General features: G+C 38.7%; 1 protein-coding gene across 1 annotated transcript in view; it reads right to left on the reverse strand.

Annotated features, from left to right (window-relative positions):
* DOK6 (docking protein 6) overlaps positions 1 to 26,025 on the reverse strand; it is a 188,574-nt gene that overhangs the window by 115,467 nt on the left and 47,082 nt on the right. The window contains exon 2 of the mRNA XM_081205656.1: positions 1,471 to 1,578. Coding sequence (XP_081061782.1) covers positions 1,471 to 1,578 — 108 coding nt within the window. The remainder of the gene's footprint in view (positions 1 to 1,470; positions 1,579 to 26,025) is intronic.

A 26,025-nucleotide genomic window follows, 5' to 3' on the forward strand; every position in this document is an offset into this window, starting at 1 on the left:
CTGGTCCCGATTTCCAACTGCTCTCCTCTGAGTCCCCTCTGGCTCTATCTTCCTGGAGTGTCCCCCTAGGCTCCCCCCTTGCCCTGGCCACTGGTGCTCCTTTCTGTGAATCTTCTGATTCACTGGAAAGACTCGGAGATCTCAGGTCGTCGTCATCACTCATCTTTTCTTCTGCCTCCTCCCCCTCGCTCTCTGTTTCCTCCCTTGCCCTTGCCTCTGCTCCTGAACCCCTGACAACATGTTTTTTTTACTTTTGTACACAGTGCTTTATCCAGTTGGAATTTGACAGGTGCCATTGCCATTATAAGATAACAAAGGAGGCTTTTATAGTGAGTCCCAGCACCTCTTCTAGGAAAATAGCACTGTTTGAACAGTAGACTAGTTTACACACACACACACACACACACACACACACACACACACACACGAATACACGCACACACACATACCCCTCCACCTTCTATCCAGGCAACTAAGCAGCATTAGCACAGTTCAAGGACACATTCCAGCCATGTAAAAATACCCAAAAAGTATGAAACAGAGCTAATGGGGGATATATCCTGCCTGGGTGAGTCCCAAGGGCCACATTCTCCTCCCTATGCACTTGAATGTTCCCTGTATATATATTTTAATGCTATATATAGAAAATATGCATGTCGGTGAGATGGGTTCTAACCTTTTCCACAACATATGAACTTATATGAACTTACCTTAACTTATATACACAGTGACCTTAATTAGATGGAGATATTCAAACTTTCAATATCCTGCCTATAATTTGAAGTGTGTCAGTCCACCGAAAGCTGTTTGCATATCTTGGCTCTTGCAGCAAGTTACTTTGCTACAGCTCTGAACAAAGAAGTCCTGGAAGAGCCCCAGTCTTCTTTTGTAGCAGTAAACAGCTATCAAGAGACACATCCTCAAGATTGCTGCACAAAAGGTTGAATCAATTATAGTTGCTTTGTTGAAGTATGAGTGAAAGGATAGGTTCCATTGAAATAACATATAATCATGTATTGAGTTGCAGATGTAAGATAATCACTGTCCAAAGCCTAAACTGTAGCAAAGTGACTGCTACACATTTAAGTCTTCAAAATCCTTGCAATCTCAAACATCCCTATGTCAGTCCGTCAATCTTTTATTGTTGTTGTTATTATTAAAGATACGGCATCAGGCATTTAGACACTGACACCTTCTGTTCAGGCTTCATTTGATTTTTAGGTAATTACTAAAACAAAAAGAATCCTATTCTTCACAATGGTAACAAAAATGAACATTAAAAAACCCCAAATAACTGGAATCTGGTTCTTAATTTGGAAAGATGGCTCTAGTCTGAGCCTATAATGACAGCATCATGAAATGTTGCTGTCAACTTCAGCAGCTTCAAAAGCAGAGAATGAAAATATTCTCTGTAATAGTTTTCTCCCCAGTAGCTTACACTACACATTTATGCAGATAATTATGACCTACCTTGTGAAAATTTCTGAAATATGCTGCCTTTTCATCTGGAAATTTTTCTAGCCTTCTGGGTCCTTTACTTGAGGCTTTCTTGAAAACCAACCAACACCTTCTGAAAATCTGCAAGGAAAATTAATGAACTATATTAATTATATTAACCTTTGGTTACACAGGGCAGTAACTAACATATCCGCAACCACTGGAATACGAGTTGCCAACACAGGAAAACTTCATGTGATGGACTAGCATACAAATGTCAAATAAATGCACAAAACCCTCTTGGTCTTCTTGGTCCCTCCCCCACCAAATTGCTTTCCTGTCCCTCCCCCATTGCTCTGATCTAAGAACAACTTGGTAGATCCTAATTTTAGAGATCTGCTGAGTCAGTTTGACCATGTTCCAATTTGTTCCTGCCTAGACTTACACCTTAGATGCCTATGACATGCCAGCCATGATCCATGGGAGATGTGTGATTATGTAGGATTTTTCATGTGAGGGCAAAAGCTCCATGGAGACAGCCCTATGTGTGCCCATCTGTATATTGTAGATGCCCTTCAAATTAAGGCTATGCACTTATCAACACATAAGGTGCAGGGCTAGCTTGGCACATTCAAGAAAGCTCCTCGCTCACTGCTGCAGGACAACTGAACAGGTGCTGGGTGGTGTTTGATATTTACCCAAATTACACCAAGCACAACAGTGACAGTAGCTTCTTTTTTCAGATAATGCTACAAATCAGAAAAGACGCACACACAAAATGCTTTTCAGAGTTAGTTCTTTAGAAGCTGATGATCAAATTCCATTAAATCAAGTAAAGTTGGTTTGATTAACAGTTTTAAGCATTGTGGAAATTGCTATCATTATGGATTTATTTGTTTCACCTATCCCTTTAAAATAAACAAAATACAGAGAGAAAGAAATACTAGTCTTGTCCATTAAAAATACTTTTATTTCAAGTCTTTGGAATGAGTTGCTAAAATAAAATTGACCAGGTGGCTGCTTGATATCCCCACCCCTACCCTGCTTTGCAGTTGGTTTAACAAGCCATTTTCAGAGCACTGGAAAACAATGAAGTGTTCAAAAACCAGCCCGGTCCCTAACAGAATCTAAATTATGTCTGAGGTTTCAACGGACTAGGCAGCTGTCCCGATTAAACAGGAAATGTGCTTGCAGACTGCACTGAACTCTTCCAGTAATGGTAACTTCACCTACAAGTTTATCTCCTAGAAATAATGTTACAACATGGCAGATTTCCAGGGAAGTGAAGAGAAAGTGAATACCCTGAGGTACCACTCCTTATGTTCTTTGATATCTACTGGGCTCACGCAATGAATACCTAATTTACAGCAGTTTCACTGGTCCTTGAGTAACAACAGTCTTCTCTTATGTTCCCAGTCTCCAAGGGATTAGAATTCTGTTTCCTTTCCTCTTTGTTAATCTACCTCACTGCTGTCAACTCTGATCTTTTTATTCAACTTCTGTTCTCTTTTAACCTACTTCTTCTGTTTATTTGGAAGAGTTTGAGAAATGTGATAATCTAATAGAGAGCTTTATCAAGAGCAACTCTCTTATTACAGGCATAATGAGCATATGTCTGAATTAAACACATGGTATCACACCTCCAGAAGCGTTCAAGTGTAGAAAGCTGTGTTCAAATAACCACAAATAACCACAAACGGCCACAAACCACAAACAATAAGCTGCTTTTCTAGTCACCTACTCTCTTTCTGTCTAAGCTTGGAGGATATAAGATCTGTAGGTTTCTTTATGCATAAGATAGAAAGCCTTCTGTGTCATGATAATATTTTACTTAATTGGCAGCAGAAAACTTTGAATAGCAGCGTGCCCACTTATTCTTTTAACTTTATGCCGCAGGTGACAGGATACATTTTTGGCATACAAATTCCAGAACATGCATGTGTAAAACTACCAGCAGTTACTTCTTAATATGATAACTACAGGAACTCATTCCTACATGTGAAAACTTTTGGGTCAATAAATTCTGCTCTCTAGTACCAGATAAACTGAGTGTTTGAGGTTACACATTGGTAACAGATGATATCTGCCCACACACAGGTACACTTTTATTATGTTTTCACATGTTTTTTATCCTGGGACTGACCCTTGGCATGACTTTGCTCAAAGTAAACCTGATACTGCAGTCTTGTGTATATGATATATTTTAATGGAATTTAGGGTGTCTGATATCTTATATCCACTCTACGAAAGTCCTCAACAGAATCTTCATATAAATCATATAATTATAAATTCTCCATACCCTATAAGCGTCAAAGAGAACTGACCCTTCATAGCTTAAAGGAGGGGGAAGGAATTGTAGGTAAACTGAGCACAATCCGCAGAGCCTTGCCAAGTTCTCTTTCTTGTTGTCCCTGTGGACCTGTCAGATAATACGGCAACAGCCATATTGTGGGCTCTCAAGGTTGAGCTGCCAGCTAGTTAGGGGAGAAGCAACTCCCCATTCAGGCACAGAGTTCAACTTGTGACTTTCCATCTTTCAACCTAATGTGGCTCATAAGGTTGTTGTGAGGATAAAGTAATGGGAACCATGTATGCTGCCTTGAACTGTTGGAGTAAAGGAAAAAAATGAATGATGTCAACAGTTTTCAAGAAAATTTACGCTCAGATGCTTTTTCAAGTGTACATTCCACTGAAAGCAATGCAGTGTGAATAGATAAGGACTCCTATGCAAACTGCAAAAAGATCTACATTTTTAGAATATATGCTGAATATATGTTCTCCAAGTGTGTTTATGCAAAATTTCCTGCTCTAATAAAAGTTCATTCTCATTGATTTCAGCTGAGAAATAAGTTCTAAATGTTTGTTAAAAAGAAAAGAACACTTCTCAAAAGCTTTGAACAGGCAATTTTTGTAAACTTTAATAAATAATTAATAAGGCCAGTAAGATAGGCACCACTAATACATAGTAAATGAATGCATATTTTACACAAGACATCTTGTTGTCACACAGAAACCTGCTTAATTATTCAGGAACAGTTAACTATTCTTTTATCCCTGGCCTAGTTTTAGATGCCATTGGTTGTAATCAAATACAGATCAGATACTGTAGGAGATTGCTGATAATGTTTAGCAACTGTAGAAGAATTCAGTTTCAGCCTTTAAATAGGCAAGAGAAATGCTGTAACTACACCCCTTTTAGCTATGTTTCCTGAAAGATGTTTTACACGTGGATTGTAATGATTGTCCCCACAAAAAAATGTACATTTTGTACTAGCACACATTAAACCCCACTTAACGGATATTTAACTCGAAAGAACAACCCACAACCAATTGCTTCAGTGTGGAGTGACTCTGTTTAGGCCTCCCTCTAGTCCTGGCCTTTATTTCCCATCATTCTCTCCCCTCCCGTCTACCTAATGGTCAGCCAGCATTTTGTAGCTACAAAGCATGCCAAGTTCACATGGGCTGGGTTTTTGGGGAGCGGGGGAGCTTTTAGGAAGCTTATTTATTTATTTCTGCAAAGCCTGGAGTTGCCCCAGTGAGGAATTTTCCCCTACTTGCTTTGAAACATTCATTCGTTTCCCAGGAATTTTCTAAGTCACCAAAGTTATTGGCTATAACTACAACTTGCAGTAGTGAATTCTATCGTACAGGGGTGGCCGACTCCCAAGAGACTGCTATCTACTCACAGAGTTAAAGACCGGCAGTGATCTACCCCCTTTTGGGGGGTTCAAGTCAAAATTGTTGAGTTTTTTTAGGTAGGAGAGCCCTGTTTTGGGGGGTTCAGGTCAAACTTGTTGAGCTTCTTTGGGGGGGAGCCAGGGATCTACCAGTGATCTACCACAAACGTTCCGTGATCTACCAGTACATCACGATGAAGCTGTTGGATGTGCCTGCTATAGTACAGGCATCCCTTCCCTCCCACTTATGCATAATTGACTTGTGTGTGACCACGTATATGCACAGTGCCAGAAAATCATTAAATAATTTAATTCATACCAGGAAATGGAGGGAGAGAGCTGGAGAGTCCTTGTGGCTCACGGGGAGACCCTCCGAAGAGGACAACAATGAGGGTGGAGAAGAGACTGGAGGCACAGTGGGGCTTTGTCTTAGGCTGCTCAGCCTCCGTGCCTAACAGCTGATGTCCATGGTAATGCAGCATCAGCAGTCACTTTCCCATACACCCTCCAGCCTCCTTCTAGCCCCAGAGCTTCAATTCCAGTTGTAGATATTTTTTGGTACAGTGTTTTTGACCTGGATTGTAGAGAGAGTGGCATAGAGGGCATTTAATGGGTATTTAGAGGGTGTTCCCCACTTACACGATTTTCACTCGTGCATGCCGGGGGTCTGGAATGTAACCCCCGTGTAAGTGGGGAGTTGCCTGTATAATGATTCACTGTGTGAAGAACTATTGTTGTCATTCCTGAACGTTAAAATTATTCTACGCATGAACCTTTCACAATTGCATTTCCTTCTTGTTTGACAATAGTTGTAAGAAAATAAATATGGTTGTATTAAATAACAGTGTTCACAATTCCATACAATTTCAATGTTCTTAGTTCCAGTTTTTTTGTGCTTTGAATATTTCCCCCATCTATAATATCATATTTTTTCCTTCTTCAATGCCGTTTTTCATTCTAGTGAAATGGCACTTATTTTGTTATAAAGGCTTAATACATTTGCATGATATTGGACACCTGTTATCTGACAAGATAAATGTTGTTTACCACAATGAAAGTGTGTCATACTATGAGAACACATAATTATTAGGAAACTGCTTCCTCCTTTTGAGGCTTCAGAATTGAAAATGCTGACCTTCACATGCAAAGTAAAACACAATATTTATGCTGAAAGATGGTAGCTATCTACTTAAATCTCAAGTATTGTATGTTGGGAGCAAAGGGATTTGTCAAAATAAATATTACATTATCCAAACCATGCATCAGAATATCTTAAACCAAAGCAGAGATTCTGAATGGAATAATAATCACAGCCACCTGTTCTAAGCCACTGAAGGACAAAAATTCAATCACTTTTACAGCTCTAATTTAGAGAGTTACAAGCTTAAAATGAGCCCTGGGGCCAATAAACTTATTTTTATGTTAACAATAGCTGGTACAAGAGTGCTTTGCACATCTAACCTTATTTCTGCGAGTCCTGTCATACTGAACCCTTTTATTCAGTGACAGTATTCTTACCATCATGTCATCTTCTGGTCTTTAGAATGACAAGATAGGTGGAAATAGAGGCTGTTTACTACGGGATTTAGTAAATCCCATCACCTACAACAACATTTTAAAGCCTGAACATTTTTATTGAAAATGAAAACTGAATATGAAAGCTAGCTATAGTACAAAGCAAGTTTATTGTCTCCCAGTCCCTACTTTAATACCTCCCAATACTTTTATCATGATAAGGCACAACTGACTTGTTTCCATAGTCTGTCAAATAAGTCCTCAAACCCTGTACATCAGGAAGTCCTTCTTTTCGCCTTGAATGCACTTGGTAATTCAATCTCCCTAAGCCTCAGCCTCACATCTGCAGTATGAGTTTGATCACACTGACATTTGTTACAGTGTTTTTGCATAGATAACAAAATCATAATCAACATGATCATAAGGCTCCTCCAGACATCTTTGTTGAGCATTCATCCTGATTTTCTTGAAGAAAACTTAAGCAGAAGTTTGACTATGTGCTCGTCCACACTTTGCTTTTCCAGCACCTAGAAAGCATGGTCTGTTAAGTTTTCCACTTGCCCATGTTTTCTTGCCACAAATCTGAGTAGTTTTTCATTTGCCCCACTGCCTTCCCCAGGGAAACCAGTGCTTTGCCGCTGAATCAGAGCAGACATCAGTCTGTGGAAAACTCGATTGACATTTGCTCTGATTCAGCAGTAAAGAGCAGGTTTCTCCTGGGGAAAGTGGCAGGACAAGCACAAGTATGGGCAAGTCCTATGCCCAGTCTTTATTAATTATCCATGCTGATTTGTTTGGTGGGAAGTTATACAGCAATGATAATTCATCCTGATTTGCTTGTAATGCTCATCCCATACTTTTCAGTGCATTTCCACATCACTTGCCTAACCACAAAAAGTACATTTGTTGACTCAGAGTGCTTCAATTCACTTTATTATTCCGTAATAATACGTTGGTAAAAGTGAGTGGATAAGTAGATGATGCTCTTTCCTTTTGTATCACAACAATAACTAACATTGAGGGACATGAATTTGGGGGAAGGAAGGGGGCATCAATGTCGTTTCTTGGTGAAGGTGGCAAGAATGGGAAGAAGCAACACTCCAAAAAGCATAACAACAACAACAATTTGGCTGGGTTTCCCCAGAGCAAGATAATGCCTTTTTCAATGTGTTATTATACTGAATCCCAAAAGCTATTGCTACCTTCCTCTATGTACTTTTAATTAGATGGTTTGTCATTAGACCTCCTCTTTCCCCCTTTTATGGTAATGTCATGCCTGGAATTCTACAAGTGATTTTCTTCTCCACAAGGTACTGTTTTGGTTGGAGAGGAACTTATTTGTGCAGTGCACTACAGGGTCTCCCAATACTTTTTGGCACCTGAGGTGAACCACAGGACCACAAAATGGCACTCCTCTCTTCACCAGGGAAGAAGAGTTAAGAGGAATAAGCAGGGGCAGGAAGAACTACATTCGGATCTGCTGTCCCTGGGGATCCTGCTGCCTGAAGAGGTCACTTCATCTTGCCTCATGGGTGGGCTGGCCCTGGTCCATCATCATGAAATCACTTCCTCCCCATCCCTCTGCCCAGCCCAGTGCTATGATGGGGTGCAAAATAATTTGCTCTTCAGATTGTATGAGGATTGGAGAGGGTGATTTCCCTTCTCACTTCAATGCTGGGCAGGGCAGAAGGACTTCAGGCTGGTTAGTGTAGGGCAGGGTAGAAAGACCACTTCAGGCCAGCCCAGTTTTACTTCCAGTTCCTTCGATCTTTCTGCAACAATGAATGTGAAGAGAGGAACATATGGTTGTTGATTTCAGGCATGGAGCCAGCGTGGGAGTCACCCAATCCCAACCAGAATTATGGCAGAACGGAGCTACCCTAGTCTTCATTTTAAATAATAGTAACTTGGTGGTTTCAAACAGAAGAGAAACAGTTGATTTCTTATTGCAGGCATTTGCATTAATAAAGTTGTTGGTCTGGTTCATCCCAAATACGTATATCATCTTGTCTCTTAATTAGGCTGTGGGGGCAGAACGGATTTCCTCCATTGTAGGTATCTCTTGTGAGATTATCCTCATAAACAACAATAGCCAGTATCTTTACTATAATAATGTTAATTAGAAAGTCAGAATACCTGCCCCTGTTGGGGTTGTGTAAGAAATCTGCTACAATCCATTATATTTAATCATTGATAGGAAGTGAATTTTGCTTTAGTGAACACTTCTTCATGCAGAACTGGAGGAATCCTTATTAGAATTCAGATCCTATTTGATACCAATCGAGCTGAAAAAGAAAAGATAAGGGAAAGAGGATTTGGCCCAGAGGGATCATTACATTCATGAATGTCACTGCTTCAGCACTATCTTTAAAGTCTAATAATATATCAGATAGTTTTTGACGTGTCTTTTGAGCTGCTTTATTTATAAGGCAAGAGTCAACTGGCTCACAATAGGCAATAGTGCTTAAAAAGCTTCCAAAGGAGATGTGCATTTTACAGTAAAAAGGAGTTATGAATGAACTCACAGGAAAGGCTAAAAAATAATAATCCCAGATAAGAAGAACTCAACTCAGACTCTTGGGAGAGAGAGTTTTGCTTCTTGTTGTTTTTCTTTATCTTTCAGGAGAGAAGAAAAGCAAACAATTACAGCCCAAGAATGAACAAGAATAAAATAATCTTATATTTCTAAACACAGGTTTCAGGGTTAAGCTGTAAACCAAAGTTTAAGGATAGAACTAGCCACTATGAAAGATGGGTGCTTATGGATAAAAACAGCTCTGCACATTCTCTCCTCTCCTCTTCCTAAAATGTCCAGTAAAACAAACAAAACATATCGTAATGAAGGCTTACTGCTTTATGTCACATCATGTTCGCTGAAATGATGCTGGATCTTACCCATAGAGATCAGAATGAAATGCATGCCCACAAATAAATTACCGATAGATGAATGAAAGTGAACCCATATTTGCCCAGTTTGTTTTCTTTTTATAAATTATGCAGAGGACTTGAGATAGACACAATCTTTTGACCTCTCCAGTGCAAGAGTGTTTAACGGGAAGCTTAGTATGCTTAGTATCTACACTGGAAACAGAAGCAAATCTGACATTGCTAAGGAAACAATCTGGGTTTTAAATAACTGATAATGATGTAAAATTAAATATCATAGTCTCATTTGTTAGACGGATGCAGGAGAGAGCAAATTCAGGTATCTCTCATTAAAAAGCTCTGCTAAGGAAAAAATATGAGATTAATCTCTCTCTCTCTTTTCAGTCCCTATTTTTCTATTTCCTGATAATTAACCAATTACTTATTACTGCATTTATATCCTACCTTTGCTTTGAAGAGTTCAAGGTGCCATTTGTGCCCCCCCCCCAATATTATCCTCATAACAACTCACTGGTGTGGACTAGGCTAAGAATTGGTGACTGTCCCAAAGTCGCCCAGTGAGTTTCATGGCTGAGTGGGGATTTGAATCCTGGTCTGGGTCCAACACTAAAGCTGTTGACTTGTTGTCTTCTCTTATCCAATGACTGTTACCTTAGAAATCTTCAGGAAGGTCCTTTGTCAAATGTTTTTGAAGTCCAAGTAACTAATGAAGCTGTACTGGCATGCCATCATGGCTCTTACAAAAATATATATTTGAGCAGCAGTGATGGTATTTTTCCAATCATTTTTTTAAATTACAGGGATTTGAGCAGAGAAGGGGATTGTCAGGTCCTCTAGCTTTTTATTATTGTTCCCTTGGCTACTGTTTTGAAAAGCTACCGGGGCATGATTTGGATTTGTTGACTTCATTAACGACCCCCTATCTTCCTCCCAATAATTTGATCCCAATTATCTCTAGCAGTTCTGTGTGGACTTGGTCAGATTTAAAACCTCTCATTTAGCAGCCATATACATTTACAGGTATCACATTTGAAATATTCACAGAGAATATGCTTCTAAGAGAATGCATAATTATGGCTGCTGCTCCCCCCCCTTTCCTCACCTTCAAAGAAGGAAAAAATGTTCACTTAACCATAGTGAATTAGGAGTGCGCCTTTGAATTTAATAGGTAAAAAGTTAAAATCTCATACTGAGCTATTATCTGCTACTTCTTAGTACCATGCAGACATGTCAAAATCCTCTAGAATGTTTGCAGTTTAATATGTCAATGGTCTTTGGGAAGCTTTAATCTTCCTAAAGTAAGTTTGGTAGACAATAATTGTCCCTTCAGAGGTGTTATGTGGAACCAAAGAATTGTGATTCTACATATAAAATAAATACATTTTCTATCTTACTGAAATCCTGCACTGTCAACCCTTTAAAAGTCATTCAGACCGCCTGTGTTTCATTTAAAACAGGCTGAAAATCACAGTGCACTGGAACTAGAATGGAAAGAAACTATTTCTTTACTATGCTACTCTACACTGTAATTTGTGTTAACTGTTTTCAGTTGTTACAACCTGCCCAAGGCTGGTTAATAGATAATAAATGACGATTAAATAATAAATGATAATAAATACATAGACATAAATGATAGTTGATAAATAAATAAATAAATAAATAATGAGGATACTATCACCCCAAATATATTAAGAATCATCATGAAAGATGAAAATATGCATTGTACAAGGTCCTTTAGAAGGGCTGAGGTCAAAACAACACAATAGGGAAATAATACTAATATATGTGTAAGATGAGATAATGCACATATCTCGTCTTCTTCTCAGTGTAGAAGACGAATAGCACCAACTCAGTGATAATAAGCCTAATCCAGATAGATGGTTGAACAGTTGCTCCTTCCAGGAACCCAAGTCTCTTGTCCAGGGTACAGGATTATGTGAAGTAATGCCCTAGCGGGATGGTCTATCAGCTGCTGTTGCAGTGGCAGAGAAATGGCTGCCAGTTCCTTTGAGGTGCAGCTCTTCAGACACACATTTCTTGACACAATGCCACGAGGAGAGTCCATTCAAATATCTGAACCAACCTTATGAGTTCAGAAAGATAAAGCATTGCATCATCAAATGCTTTTTCCATTTTAGGTGCATTTGGAAAAGTTCTGTCTAATTTCATCCTTCTGTTGCCATGGCCATACAAATCCACCATTATTTAACGTCTCTTGCGTTTTATTCTTTCCATGAAAAGTTGTATTTCTGTGAGCCTGCTTAAGCATGTTTACATTTAGCCATTTCTTCCCAACAACCAACCTTGTTAATGTAAATTCCATCTGGCTGCTTTCCCCTGTTCTGAGAAGAGCAAGTGGGAAAACAGAATTCAGCAACATGGTGTTTCTATTAATTATTTAGCTAGGTAAAGTAATAGCATCCAGTTCTTTTTTAAAAAAATCTACCGTAGTCCTATATTTCTCAAGTACAACCATCTGAAATACAGTCAAAACTAATGGAAATGTAAAAATATAATAGCATCAGTTTTAGCGACACAATGTATTTTATATATGGTTTTAATGTTAACATTCACTCTTTCAGGGCCAACTCAAATGTTCAAAATGTTCATGAATTGCAACCATGGAAGGGAGAAATGTGAATCAGCCTTGTAGCATGTAAAGGGGGGGGGGGCTTACCTCTTTTCCTCTCAACATTTACCCCCCCCCCCTGATTTTTTCACTCCTGCCATGTAAATGTGAATTTTCCCCTATCAGGAAAAAATATACAGAGGCAGCTTGGGTGCTCATGCTTTTGGTACCAAGTCAAATAGCAACTTCTGGACACTGGGTGTGTGGTGGTGGGGAGAACGTGTGATCTGTAAAATCAGCAGGAGAAAGAGTTAAGCCCACTCTGCTATGTCACAGTCTGCCCTCTCCAGCTACAGCTGTACTTGGAATTTCATTTATTATCAACCACACTTCATGAAAATATAGCAAGCAGGTATACGTACAACTGACAAAGTTGCAAAAAGATCAGTAAGAATATAAATGCTGGTGGGGAAAATAAATTGATATTTCAAAGGCCTGTCTGAATAAGTCAGTTTTCGGGAGATGTCTTAAAGTATGCAGGATGATTCCTGCTCAGTCTTTGCTGGCCCAAGAGTTCCACAGGAATGGCTTGGCCCCTAGAAAAGACCAATTGAAACTCTGGGGCATGGGGAACCACTTGAAGTGCCCCATCAGAGGCAATGTGCTCAGGTTCATATTTTGAGTTTATAGATTCTGCTTGTACATAGTAACTATTACTAGTAGTAATTAAATTTCTATACCACTCTTCATCCAAGGATCACGGAGCGGTTTAAAATATAAAAACACAAAAATACATATAGATACTAATATTTGTCTTGCTGTGAAAGCTGTCTCCATTCACTTTCAAGGTTTCTGAGGGTTTTATTGGTAGGTGTGGACCCCCTTTTTGTCCACTGCTTATTTAGGAAAATGAACAGCTTGTGCTTTTAGAAGACATTTGCAATCAAGGGGACAGGTAAGTTTCTATAGAGATTTTTTGTATTAGTGGGACTGGAGGTATTAACTATGCATGTGTGATTAGACTAGTTATTGTTTCACCTTTATTCTTGTAGATACACCCCTACTTTAAGTCATTTGCATACTGTCTTCTCTCGTATATTATTTACTACAAAGGTATGCCTTAGTTATTCATTCTCAATGTATTTTTAATTTTCCTTATTCTACTTGTTAATTCGGTGCAATTCTGTTACAATTGATTCTGACAGCTCAATGACTAAGCTCTTTAGTGACAAAACATCTGATTACCAGAACGACGTCCAAGTACTGAACCACTGGTATATCACAAGTGAACTCTTTATTTACTGTGTTTACAATTGTTTAAGATCAAACCAATTTTGGAAAGAAACTACTTTTGCCATTTTTATGGATGTTTATTGTTTGTTTACAGATAGTTGCCTTGGTTATATTATCTTGTGTTGATTGCAGTAGTCATTGTATCATTGTTTTATTTTTTAGCAGACATTTAGCAGCAATGCTTGCCTTAGCAAAGGGTTAAATGCAGGAATATAACATTTCTAGAGAGACAGCTGTTGAATTCTTAGCACTCACACAGGGATTATACATCAATTTAAAAGAGAGTGCGAAACATTGTCATAGTTGTTCACAGCATAAACTACATCTGCCTTAATATGTTATCCACTTTCAACCATTAACATTTTTATTGCAGTGTCACCCAAAGTGCTAATTACCACAATAAGATGAATGTAAGATCACTTTGAAAATTATTTTGTGTTGTTGAAACTCTTTTGAATATTCAGAATCAAAACAATGTTAATTGTGCTTGGATAATGGATCCTGTCTATTTAATGATCCTGTTTTACAGTCCCTCCCTTTCCATTTGATAAATTGGGGGGGACCTTTGGGGAGAATTGTAAATTGCAGTGGTTTTATGCAAATTGTGCACAAGTTCCTTCTAGGCCTTCCCTAGACAATTTTGGGGCTCTGCCATTCTTCAGTTGTACAGGATGGGAAAATGGAAGACGGGGCACAGGAGAACCCCATTGACCAAGGTTCCTTGGTTCATCAGACCCCTGGCCATTTCCATGATTTTAAACCAGACCAAAGCAGTGTTGATTTGGACATGCTAGACCCAAAGAGCAACTGTAGATTCAGCAAATACTAGAGCAGCCTTGATGGAATCAAATGAGATTATCACAAGGTGCTTATAATTACTGCTAAGTTAGGGTTTGACCTTGGCAGTCATAAGGAGGAAAAACCCATTGTGCTTGAAAAGAGACTGGGAAATGTAGAGTAGCTGAGGAAGTCATAACATACAGTACATAGCATTGTTTTGAGGAGATGCAGATAACAAGAAGCTTTATGTGACCTATGAGATGAGCAACCTTCAGTGATTTCTCAGTTTCACCTAAGAAGTTCTGAACATCTACAAGACTGAACAGAATTATGAAAAGCATAAGGGTTAACCATCCATCTCTACACACTGTTGTTCTAAACCTTACCAAACCCCTCACAAATACATAAAAACATAAAAAGAGCCTTCTGCATCAGGCCATTGGCCTATCTAGTACAGCAGTCTCTTCCCCCAGTGACCAACAAGATGCCTATGGGAAGTACACACAAGCACGTTATTTCAAAGAGAACAATGCAATCTCAAACATCATATTGGTAATCAGTAACATGACACAGCAGTATCTGCTCTTTCCCCAACACCCCCATTATTGCTTTGGAATTGTCATAGCAGAAACAGGCATAATTGTTCATGATACAGCAACACTGATAACATAGAATCGGACAGGAAAAAAGCAGAGTTTCATGCTGCAGACTAAAACTGTAGTGGTGGCCATGGACTTCAGGATTTGTTCAAATATATACCATGCAAAAGCAAGCTCTAAGGCATTAATCATTCATCACCTACTTTTAATAGCCTTCTACTAAATTTTCATTTTACAACCCACAATGCTATATGAAAAGTATTGCATGTGACCTCAATACATTAATCTAAGTGCATCAATAAATAAAGCAAATCAAGCTTCAGAATGGCACAGAGCAAATGCATTCCTTCTGCTTCTGAAGTTTTAAAAATAGCACTCTAAAATGATTTGCTCTTCAGAGTATTTAATAAATCTACTCCTTAATGTGGCTCACCAAGCCTGTCAACAGAGAATTAACCAGACTTTTAGTATTAATAGGACAGTGCTCACAATACAGCTGCCTTGCGGAGGGAGCTATAAATGCAGGGAGCTATTAATGTATTCTGGCTTGCCACACAGATCACTGATGTCACCATAGGATCTTTTAGAAAAGTAAAAGAAAAAAAGCTGAAGCAGAAAGCTCATCATAGTGTGGAGAAACTAGTGTGAGTTTCATAGAACACTGGTTTACACAAATCCTATGAGGATGTAGATTTGTATTATTTGTACCTTTCAAAACAACAACAACTTATCATCATCATCAAATTGGCTCATCACATTTCTGAAATCTGCCCAATGTGATAAATATATGCTGTATTCAGCATGCATTTGGTGCTTTCTCCTAAACTCATGGAAGTACATGTGGTATATGTGCAGCTACAAAATGAAGAAATTTCTTTTATAATATGTGTTAGCATCAAAGCATAGTCACTTTGATGCATTTTGCTATAGGTAAAATGGACAGTGGACAATAGGATGTATTGGTCAAAAGAAGAAATGCATATATAACCTTTTTTATAAGTATCTTTTGACAACCAAGTTTTGAAGCAGTGAACATACATTGGGGCTACACTATTTCAGACTGAAAATGGGAGAAAAGATAATTAAATTCTTCTCCCTCCAGAAAACCATCACCACCACCAAACAAACAAACAAAACCAAGGAGGGAATTCCTTGATATAGATAACCTGGAATTTAAAAACACTGCATTTCTCATGAAAATACACATAAAGAGTCTTCATGGTTCCCTGTTTTACATGTGTGCATCATGACTACAGATATTAAAATTATTAAGACACGGCACAAAATGAATTCATGAGTGTCACCTGTTCATATCAAATGGGGGTACTGAACTGCCATGAAACACTAACGAGATGTTATTAAACAGCAAGCTATATATTGGAAGTTTCCCAGCAATCTAAATGTAAAATATTCAATATCCTATGACTAATCCTTTGAGCCACCAAGTCTCTCTAATTGTATCCCCTTTATAGTGAAATATCTTTCACATGTTCCATTCAGAACAGAATTAAAAAAATACGATTCAGTGAACCAGCCATGAGATTTCAGTAATGTATTTACTGGTTCAGCTTTCAACAAGAGTTATTACAATATGTTTTCACTTAATGTAATTAGAAGGTATTTTTAACAGAGTGGCAGAGGACTGGCCTAGATTAACATTATGCCATACATTTAATGATTTTGTACTTTATAGTAATGAACAGGAAGAATAATTTTGCCTGAATATATATTCCTCTCTAGCTACTCCTAAGGATACACTCCTCCACAATAGATACTACACATTATCCCATTTATGAACTTCAGTTTGACTTTAATATTAAAAGTTTAAAGGTTATTTTTTCTGCTGGATCACACCCTTGACTCATGATAAGCTTGTAGTCTACTAAGACTCCTAGATCCTTTTCACATGTACTACTTATCAGTAAGTAGGCATCAGTCAGGGTCACGGGTGGCGCTGTGGGTAAAACCTCAGCGCCTAGGACTTGCCGATCGTATGGTTGGTGGTTCGGATCCCCGCGGCGGGGTGAGCTCCCGTCGTTCGGTCCCAGCTCCTGCCCACCTAGCAGTTCGAAAGCACTCTTAAGTGCAAGTAGATAAATAGGTACCGCTTTATAGCAGGAAGGTAAACGGCATTTCCGTGTGCTGCACTGGTGTCTCCGGACAGCGCTGGCCCCCGGCCTCTTAAGCGAGATGGGCGCACAACCCTAGAGTCGGACACGACTGGCCCGTACGGGCAGGGGTACCTTTACCTTTACCTAGGCATCAGTCAGGCATCGCCCATCTTATATTTGTGCAGCTGGTCCTTCCTGTCTACATAGAGACCCTTACATTTGTCCCTACTGAAATTCATTTTGTTAGTTGGGGCCCAGTTCTCCACTCTGTTAAGGTTGTTTTGAATTCTGATTCCATCTTCTGCAGCATTAGCTAGACTCCCAGTCTGGTGTCATCTGCAATTTGATAAGCATCCCCCTCAATTCCTTCATCCAAATCATTTATAAATATGTTGAACAACAATGGGCCCAGACAGAATGCTGGAACACCCCTCTTGTCACTTATTTCCAGGATGATGAGGAACCGTTAGTGAGCACTCTTTGGGTATGGTCAGTCAAGCTTGTAACTCTATTTCAACTCATACACCACATGATTTCACTCACCCCATAGATTTGTTCCTTGAAAGCAGGGTATGGATCACAGGATCAAAAAGATTCTACATTCTAATATATGATGCACAGCAGACTCTTGTTACTGTTTCTACACAGAGGAGTCAAAGTATCAAAAGCTCTTACTAGAAATTTTATCTCAGAACAAACTCAGAAGCAGAATTATTGAGAGAAATGTTTTTCAAAACTACCATTAAATACCATTTTAATAGATTTCCGATCTGATGTGTGGGTTGTAGGATGTAACAAGGGAGGGTTGTTGAGGGTTCAGGTGAAGGAAATGTAAGGGCAATGAATCATATTGTGGAATAATGCTTTAAAAGAATCACAGTGAGGTTGGGGAATCAATTAGTGTGAGACCTAAGACGTAAGAGATTAGTTCTAAAGTGGCAGACAGGTTAAGGACAAGTGAAGCTACTTGAGAGCTAGAAAGAAAAATACTGTTTTCTCTCACTTGGCCCTGTCTTGTAAAGTGTAGCAATTACTCATTCTGAAGGACAGAGCGGACAGAATAAGCTAGCCACCATTTTTCTTCACACTGATTTCATTTCATATCTTCTCGTCACACTGCCAGCTACTCTTACCTCACAAGACCCAAATAGTCACTATGAGAGAGAGCACAATTCCTGTGATCAAAATGGCCTCACTATGATCAGCACTCTTGTTAAGCCCACTCCATAATCACCCAATGATCACATTAATTTCACTTCTATTTATACATTAATAAAGATAAATTCAAACAAAATTTTCCAGTGTGGCTTACACAGAGTCTACTACAAAATAACAAAGTGGGGGCAGTTATGTGAATAAGACAATATGGTGTTTTGATCTGCTGTTCCTTCCTTCCCCAGAAGCAAGAATAGCCTAACTTCTCCAAAATGAACTTGCACAAACTGTGGAATCAGAAGATCATGAAGTAGCACTCTGGACAACTGGTTTTCACCTCCATTTCAGATCATCAGAGAACCACAAGTCCAGGCTGCAGCCACTTCCAAGAACTGACCTCATACCCAAACATTTCCACAACAACTGGCGAAGCAATGGAGCTCAGCATGAAGAACAGAATAATGATTTAAAACATTTTTAAAAACATCAAATTGCAGCTTGTGGATGTGCAGGATTGGGACCACCACCAGAATCTATGTCTTTTGAAGGAGAACTTTGGAGACACCAACCTATGAGAGGATTTTGTATCCTGGATAAAGGAAATACATCCTGAAACCATTATACAAACAGGCCATATCAAGAGGATACACAGAGCACTCCGTCCCAAACAAAAAAATGGTGACCACCCCAAGAGGTATTATTGTTCACTTTAGCAACTCCATAATTAAAAAGGACTTATTTCAAAAATTCAGAACACTGGAAAAATCATATTAGAAAATTCAGCAATAAACATCTACCAAGGTATCTGTGCAGGAACACTGCAATGCGGACAGGAACTTAAAATTTACACCACAACACTCAACGAAGCAGGCATAAGGTACTGATAGGGTTACCCATTCAAACTCCTAATAACTTATAAAGGAGTAACTAAAGCTGCCTCCACACAAATGGAAGCTAATTATATTCACAGTGGGGCAATCATTATTCAGTGCTCCTGGGTAAAAAAGGTCTTCTTAAAGAGAGGAAGTACAGTGGTATCTCGGGTTACAGACTCTTCAGGTTACAGACTCCGCTAACCCAGAAATAGTACCTCGGGTTAAGAACTTTGCTTCAGGATGAGAACAGAAATCAAACAACGGCGGCACGGCAGCAGCGAGAGGCCCCATTACTTAAAGTGGTACCTCAGGTTAAGAACAGTGTCAGGTTAAGAACGGACCTCCAGAACAAATTAAGTTATTAACCCGAGGTACCACAGTACCACCACATCAAGGGCATGCACACCTTTCTCACTTGCATGGAATTATTAGTCAACTCCTGGACCTATGCAGTCAATTCCATTTGGCATGTCTTTATAAGCCATGATGAGCAAGGGCTGAGAGGTCAAGTGGTCACTTGAAGGCCTGCAAGCACTTATGCACATTCTCAGGCTGAAATATTTGAAATTAATCCACACAATCAATCAGACTGAATGGTACTTTGCCAGACATCTTAGGATTTCCTCTAACCCTGTTTTCTAACTCCATGCAAATCTGAGGGATTTTATCCTTTAAGTGCATTTCAAAAGTGTCACAACAGTTTTCCAATAATTCAAACGACCCTCCTAACTGGTCCAATGCTACAAGCCTCTTTACTACCCAGAATAGTTCTACTGGATGGCTACCTGAAGATGAAATGGTTGAAGAAAAGTAAGTGTGCTGCTTCCACTGACACACAGTAGGTGCAATAATGTACTCTCACTTGTGTTTGGTGAGATAAACACTCCTCTTTTCTTTATCGCAATGTCTTACACTAAAGTACTTCCCCCCTATTCTTCATTGCACTGACAGCTTAAAAGCTCTAGAGAAATAAAGTCAAATTGAAAAAGTAAAGGTAAAATTAAATTAAAGCCATCCTCTCTTTGTCCATCCTTATACACAAAGAGAATGAAACACAATGTTTCATCAACTTTTGTAACAGTCTTCTTTGTTCTTCAATACAATCAGTGTTAATAAAGGCTAGACCAGACAGCAAGATAAAAGTGTGATTGCATTTGTACATCTTGATTTAGAAAACAAACAAACAGCCTAGGGGCCATAATTTGTATTGGGACCATGACACAGGGGAATGGGAGTTAATCCCCCCCCCTGTGCTATTTTTCTGATGGTAATCACCCTCAAAGTCACAAACAGTAGCTTCCACCTTCCAGTGTAACTAGCAAATTCAGGGGAGGTGAATTTCAAGGCAGGTGGACAGTGTTCTGAAAGAAAGAAAGAAAGAAAGAAAGAAAGAAAGAAAGAAAGAAAGAAAGAAAGAAACACAAGTGCAATCACATATTGAAAGTATTATTTAGTTTGGCCCTAACATACCAAGACAGTATAAATGTAATTTCACTTTGTGCTTGAATAAAGATAAGAGACGTATATCACTGAAATGAATGTGGAGGGAGCTTTTATGTTTATGTTTTCACATTCAAATTGTTTATGGAAGGCAAAAGAAAACAAATTTAAATAGCAGAATATTAAACTCCAAATTGAATACCATTGCAGAGGATTTAATTACGTACTTCCTTTAGGCTTAATCAGTGTAACTACCAATATCAGATCCTGGTATTACAATTAAGGATAAGAGTATTTGTGATTAAGTAGAAATGCATTATTTACAACCTGCAAAATGTTCTCTTTCTAGCAAGGGGGAAAAATTATCTTTCGGCTCAAATAATCAAAAGAACATGGAAGATTGTGCAGATTTGACAGTTTACATATAATTATTTCATGCTGAAGTTGTAAGCTAAATTACAGAAGTTCCATTCATCTCTTTTGTCTCATGAATAGACTATTAGACAATAGCAGGCGCTGTGATAAAACACTCAAGTTAACATGACCCAAGCGGCTGCATGGAAATGAACAGATGGGGACTCTTGTTAACATGACTTTCCAAAAGCAGGTATTCTGTAATTATGCCCTAATCATGATGGGATTGCTTCTTTTTCTGCAAAGGACAATGGAATTCTGAGCTTGCTGCCCCTGGATGACCCAGAAGGAAGCTTGATTTTGTTCTCTTTTGTTTCTTCTCCATGTGACAGAAAGCCAAGTTGCTAAGAGTTTGCGCAGCAGAATCTGAAAGCTGTCTCTAATGTAATCTGAAAAGGTTAACTTGTAACTAATAATATTTGACAATATACTTAAGGGAAAATCTGCCCCTTGAAATGCCAGTTTGGTTTGAAATTCTCTGCCAACCTTGTTAATTTATTTAAAATGTAAAGGCAGAAACCTGCACAAATGCTTTTGAAATTATATGCTCTCATTTAGCTTGAATATGTTAGCATTTGCCATTCTAGAAAATGTTTCATTTTATTTTATAGGAAAGAGAAAAGTGAAGTGGTAAAAATGGTTCAAATGGAGAGGGGGGTGGAGCCAACCCCTATGCTTTTTCAGTCTAAGAGGCTATTTTGCCTTCAGTTTACTTTCTAAGTAAATGACACAGACACTGTTATAATAGCGTAGTTTATCAAATCAAAGTCATCTAGCTAGTTGTTTACACTCTATGAGACTCTGCCAATGAGGTGATTGTATTTTAAGTTTTGATTACTTGCTTGCTTGCTGTGCCTCCACACTCTCAAGGCCAATTATTTGAAAGGTATAGCCTCATTTTCCCATTATTTTCTTTGAAGACCATCAAGCTGACACTTGAATGCACCATGCAGAGGCACTCAAACTATTTGAGCAAAGCCTATTTCCCTGGCTCTGTTTATGCAGAAAATGTGTACTAGTGTCTATCCAACATAATTTTAATTGCCAATTACAGTTCTGTAAAGAAAATTATTTTGTTAAATTGGGTGGAAATTCTTTCCAATAAAAGCCAAATGGCTCCCTAAATAAATGCATTCCAGCAGCTTAATTTCCCTTCTTTAATTCTCCTTTTTTCTAGATTGAAAACAGATATCCCCCTGCTTCTCAGATATACGGGCAGGGCTAAGTGTATTAATTTTTAAAAGCAGGGAAGTAAATGGCAAACAATAACCTACATATTTCTCAGCATTCACATTTATGCGTCTTTGTTTTCTTTTTATAAACCATGGCTATTAGTGTTCAAGGAGGACCAGGTGAAGAAAAGAATGAGTGTTAAAGGATCAGCAGCCTCCTAAAACAACTTTCCTGCAGGTTCTGTAGTAAAAAATACCATTTTATCAACACACCTTTTATCTTTAGGATGACAACTCTTTAATGGGAGCAGGTTAACATTTTTTTCCCCTGGGAGTAGGATTTGACCTTCTCTGCTTTCAGCAGTTAGACACTGACTTGGGTTCAGATTAAGAGTTGATTACTGAAATCAGTGGGATTTAAATTAGTCATGACTAAATTAGGTCCCATTGTTTTCAGTGATTCTGCTCCAGGTAAATGATACAGCTTTCAACGTATAGCAAGGGACTATGAGACTCTGGCCAGGAAATTTAATGGCCCTGGGACACAAGTGGCTTTTTCATCACTCCTTCCTGTTGAGGGTCATGGCCCAAGAAGAGAGAGGAAAATATTGAAAGTAAACCAAAGGCTGCACAAGTCAGGTCATCAGGAAATGTTTGGCTTCTTGGGCCATGGTCTCCCCTTGTTTGAGGAAGGACTTCTAGAAAGAGATGGGTTGCACCTCACAGCAGGTAGCAAGAATGTGTTTGCTAAGAGTCTTACAGACCTGATTAGGAGAACTTTAAACTAAATCCTGAGGTTGGGGAGACAATATTATAGACAACAGGGGAACACATGATACTGGGGATAATAGCTTCATTGATGCACATGAGACTCTTGATTTGTTGTTGTTTAGTCGTTTAGTTGTGTCCAACTCTTCGTGACCCCATAGACCTGAGCATGCCAGGCACTCCTGTCTTCCACGATACTCTTGATACAGCATAGCGAATATGACCTAACAGGCATTACTAAAACCTGGTGGGATGAGACTCATGACTGGAATGTAGGAATTGAGGGGTATAATCTGGTCAAAAAGAGTACACCTAACAGAAAGGGAGGAGTAGCAGCATTATATGTAAAGGATGTGTACACTTGAGAAAAGATCCATGACCTAGAGCATCGAAGGCAGTTGGGTAAAAATTGTAGGAAAGGAAACACGAGTGACCTTCCTGTGAATGTCTGCTATAGACTTCCAAGTCAGACTGAAGACTTGGATGATGCCTTCCTAGATTAGATTACCAAACATTAAAAACGGAGTGATATAATAGCCATGGGAGACTTTACCTACCCCTATATCTGTTGCAACTCTGCCAGGTCCAACAAATTCCTCAACTGCCTGTTGAAGATTTCATTTCCCAGAATGTGGAAGACGCAACAAGGGGATCATTGATCTTTGACCAGGTCATCACCAACAGGGAACTGATCAAGGAAGTGGAAATAATGGGAGGAAGTGATCATGTCCTCTTCATTATACATTTCCTTAATTCTGTAATTCTCAAGCAGGACTGGCTCAAGACAGGCAAAGGAAAGCTGAGTGTACTCAAATTTCAAAAAGCTTAAGGAACTGCTGGGTGAGATCCCATGGTCAGAAATACTCCAAGAGAGGGGAGTCCAAGATGGATGGGAGTTTCTTGCCAGGCAATTCCAGTCTCTTAGTACTCCCAGATTGAGCAAGTGCAGATTTAGCCTGATTATTGCATCGCATCCCTGAAAAAGCCTTACATACATAATACTTTAATTTTATAGCACTGGGAGTTTAACATTCCTGCAAGACTTTGAACTAAGTTTATTTGGAGACTAAATATCCTTTGCTTCCTGCAACAAAAGTGATCAAAGTAACTAACATAATAAAGCATAAAACTGAATTTATTCATGTGAGTTAAGAGTTTCTAATAGACAATGAACTTTTAAATATAATTTAACCCCAATTATCTAGTGGTTTTGGCAGTCGAACATAATACAGAGGCCATCAAAATACCAATACAAAAGCCTTTGTAAAAGTGATCTGCATATTTAATTCATTTTTACCCCCTTAAATTTAGAATATGAGAGATAATCCACTGAAACCTTTGTGGGGGGAAATGACTGTATCCTTAGCTTTTATGCATAAATGCATGTATGGAAGTGGGGATGGTTATTCTAAAAAAATACTTGCAATAAGAACTAAAAGTCAGCTGCAAAATTCCCTTTAGGCAATTCAACGATAAGAAAATCACTCAAGTAAAAGTTACACTTCTTGAAGCGACCATTTTCCATTCTGTAATGTAAAATCTGTTTATATTAACTGAGTCAGGCTTCAGCTGAACATCCCTGGAGAAATAAATATCATTACATGCAATTTACAGATATTTCATAGTATTTTCATCTATAAGATTGAAAAATCAACATCACGACTCAATGTTAATTAAAATTTTAGATTCCTTCCACTCTTATAGTCAACCCAAGGGCATGAACGTACAATTTATGCATGAACTTGTTTGTCACACAAGAAAGTTACTTGCATGAAGGCAACATATCTGTATGCATAAGTTAGTAGGCCTTCAGACATTCATACAGAAGCCACAAAGTATTTCTGTATCTGAAACAGACTGTGACACAGTCACGGTTTGATTATTTCAAGTGATTAGCAATGGTTTCCTGCTTTCCTTTACATAGCTTCAATATTATCTTTTTTTTGGGGGGTATTAAAAATAGTCTTCTTCAAAACACACATTTTTATGGTGTGAATCATCCAATCAAACATCTATTTACGTCAAAGGATAAAGTTTTCACAGTAGTATGTCGGCTCAGAAACAGATGTCCTGGAGTTCAACGATGCTTAGCTCCAGGTAAGAGTGTATACTCTTTAACAGGATCTCAGTGACCAATCTGGATGAACAACTAGGAAATTTTATCAGATGCTGCTAAGAAAAAAATTAGGTCTGCATTCACACGGCAGTTTATCCCATTTCCACAGCATTCCCCCGAGTGTCAATTTCCACATTACATTTGAGTTTTCTCATGACGTAAAATCAACTTTCAAATAAGTATTGGAACGTGGTGCATGTTTAGTGCTTAACTGCATGTTATTTTTTAAAAATTCCCTGTTTTTTATTTATAAACCTAACCTTTCCTGAAATCAGCCTGCTTTCTCTGACTTTGTTGCCCAGACCAGTCTGAAGTATGTACAGTTGAGAAGAAAAAGTTTTACAAAACTAACAGCTGGCTCCACCGAAAACCTATAAAATGTGCTTATAAAATGAGCTGCACAGATACCGTAGATCTTCAACCAGTAGGTTGAGATCCACAGGTGGGTTGTTAGACCAAATCAGATGGCTCATGCCAAGGTTGTTGCCACTATATTGGACTAAGGCTAAGGCTGAGGGCCATTTCCAAGGAACGCTACATGCGGTATCTGGACCAGACACATTTTCCAGTAGCAACATTCATTTCATCAATTTCCATGAATGCTGGAATGCAACAGGTGAAAAGCATGAACCTTTTTCAATGAGCCCTGTCTTCTTATAGCTATGCCTGTAATGAGGGACCTCTATATAGATCAGATGCATGCTTTGCCATTTCCAGTCTATCTTTGATTCCAGTGCACACCATCAGCATTCATATGGCTGGCAAAGTGTGTGGCAGTGATGACTGGAGCAGGGAAAGGTTAACTAGCAGCTGTTCCATTTTGAGAGGGTCATCAGAATAGTCCTTCAACGCAAGTCATGGAAGACAGAAGATAGCACACACATGCTGGCTAGAGACAGTGCAATATTTTTGGTCTAAATGAAAGTTTCCTTTCAACTGGTTCATTGCACTTGGCACAAATATATTCCCAAATATCCAGCAGCGACATATTTTCTAACTGATATTCATAGACCTTGCCAAAGAGGGTTGTTATTTATGCCATTCTACAAATTCATTATTGGGCTTAAACACCTCCCTGACATAATGCTATCATTTAATAGAACTTCACTGTTGGTTTTTTTTAAAGGTCTAGAAGGAAGCCATGTAATTTGTGGTTGTTGTCATCTAGAAATGGGAAAGAAATACCATCATTGTGGACAGACCATTAACTTTATT

The sequence above is a fragment of the Podarcis bocagei genome (genome assembly GCF_964188305.1).
Source record: "Podarcis bocagei genome assembly, chromosome: 8".
Lineage (NCBI taxonomy): Eukaryota > Metazoa > Chordata > Lepidosauria > Squamata > Lacertidae > Podarcis > Podarcis bocagei.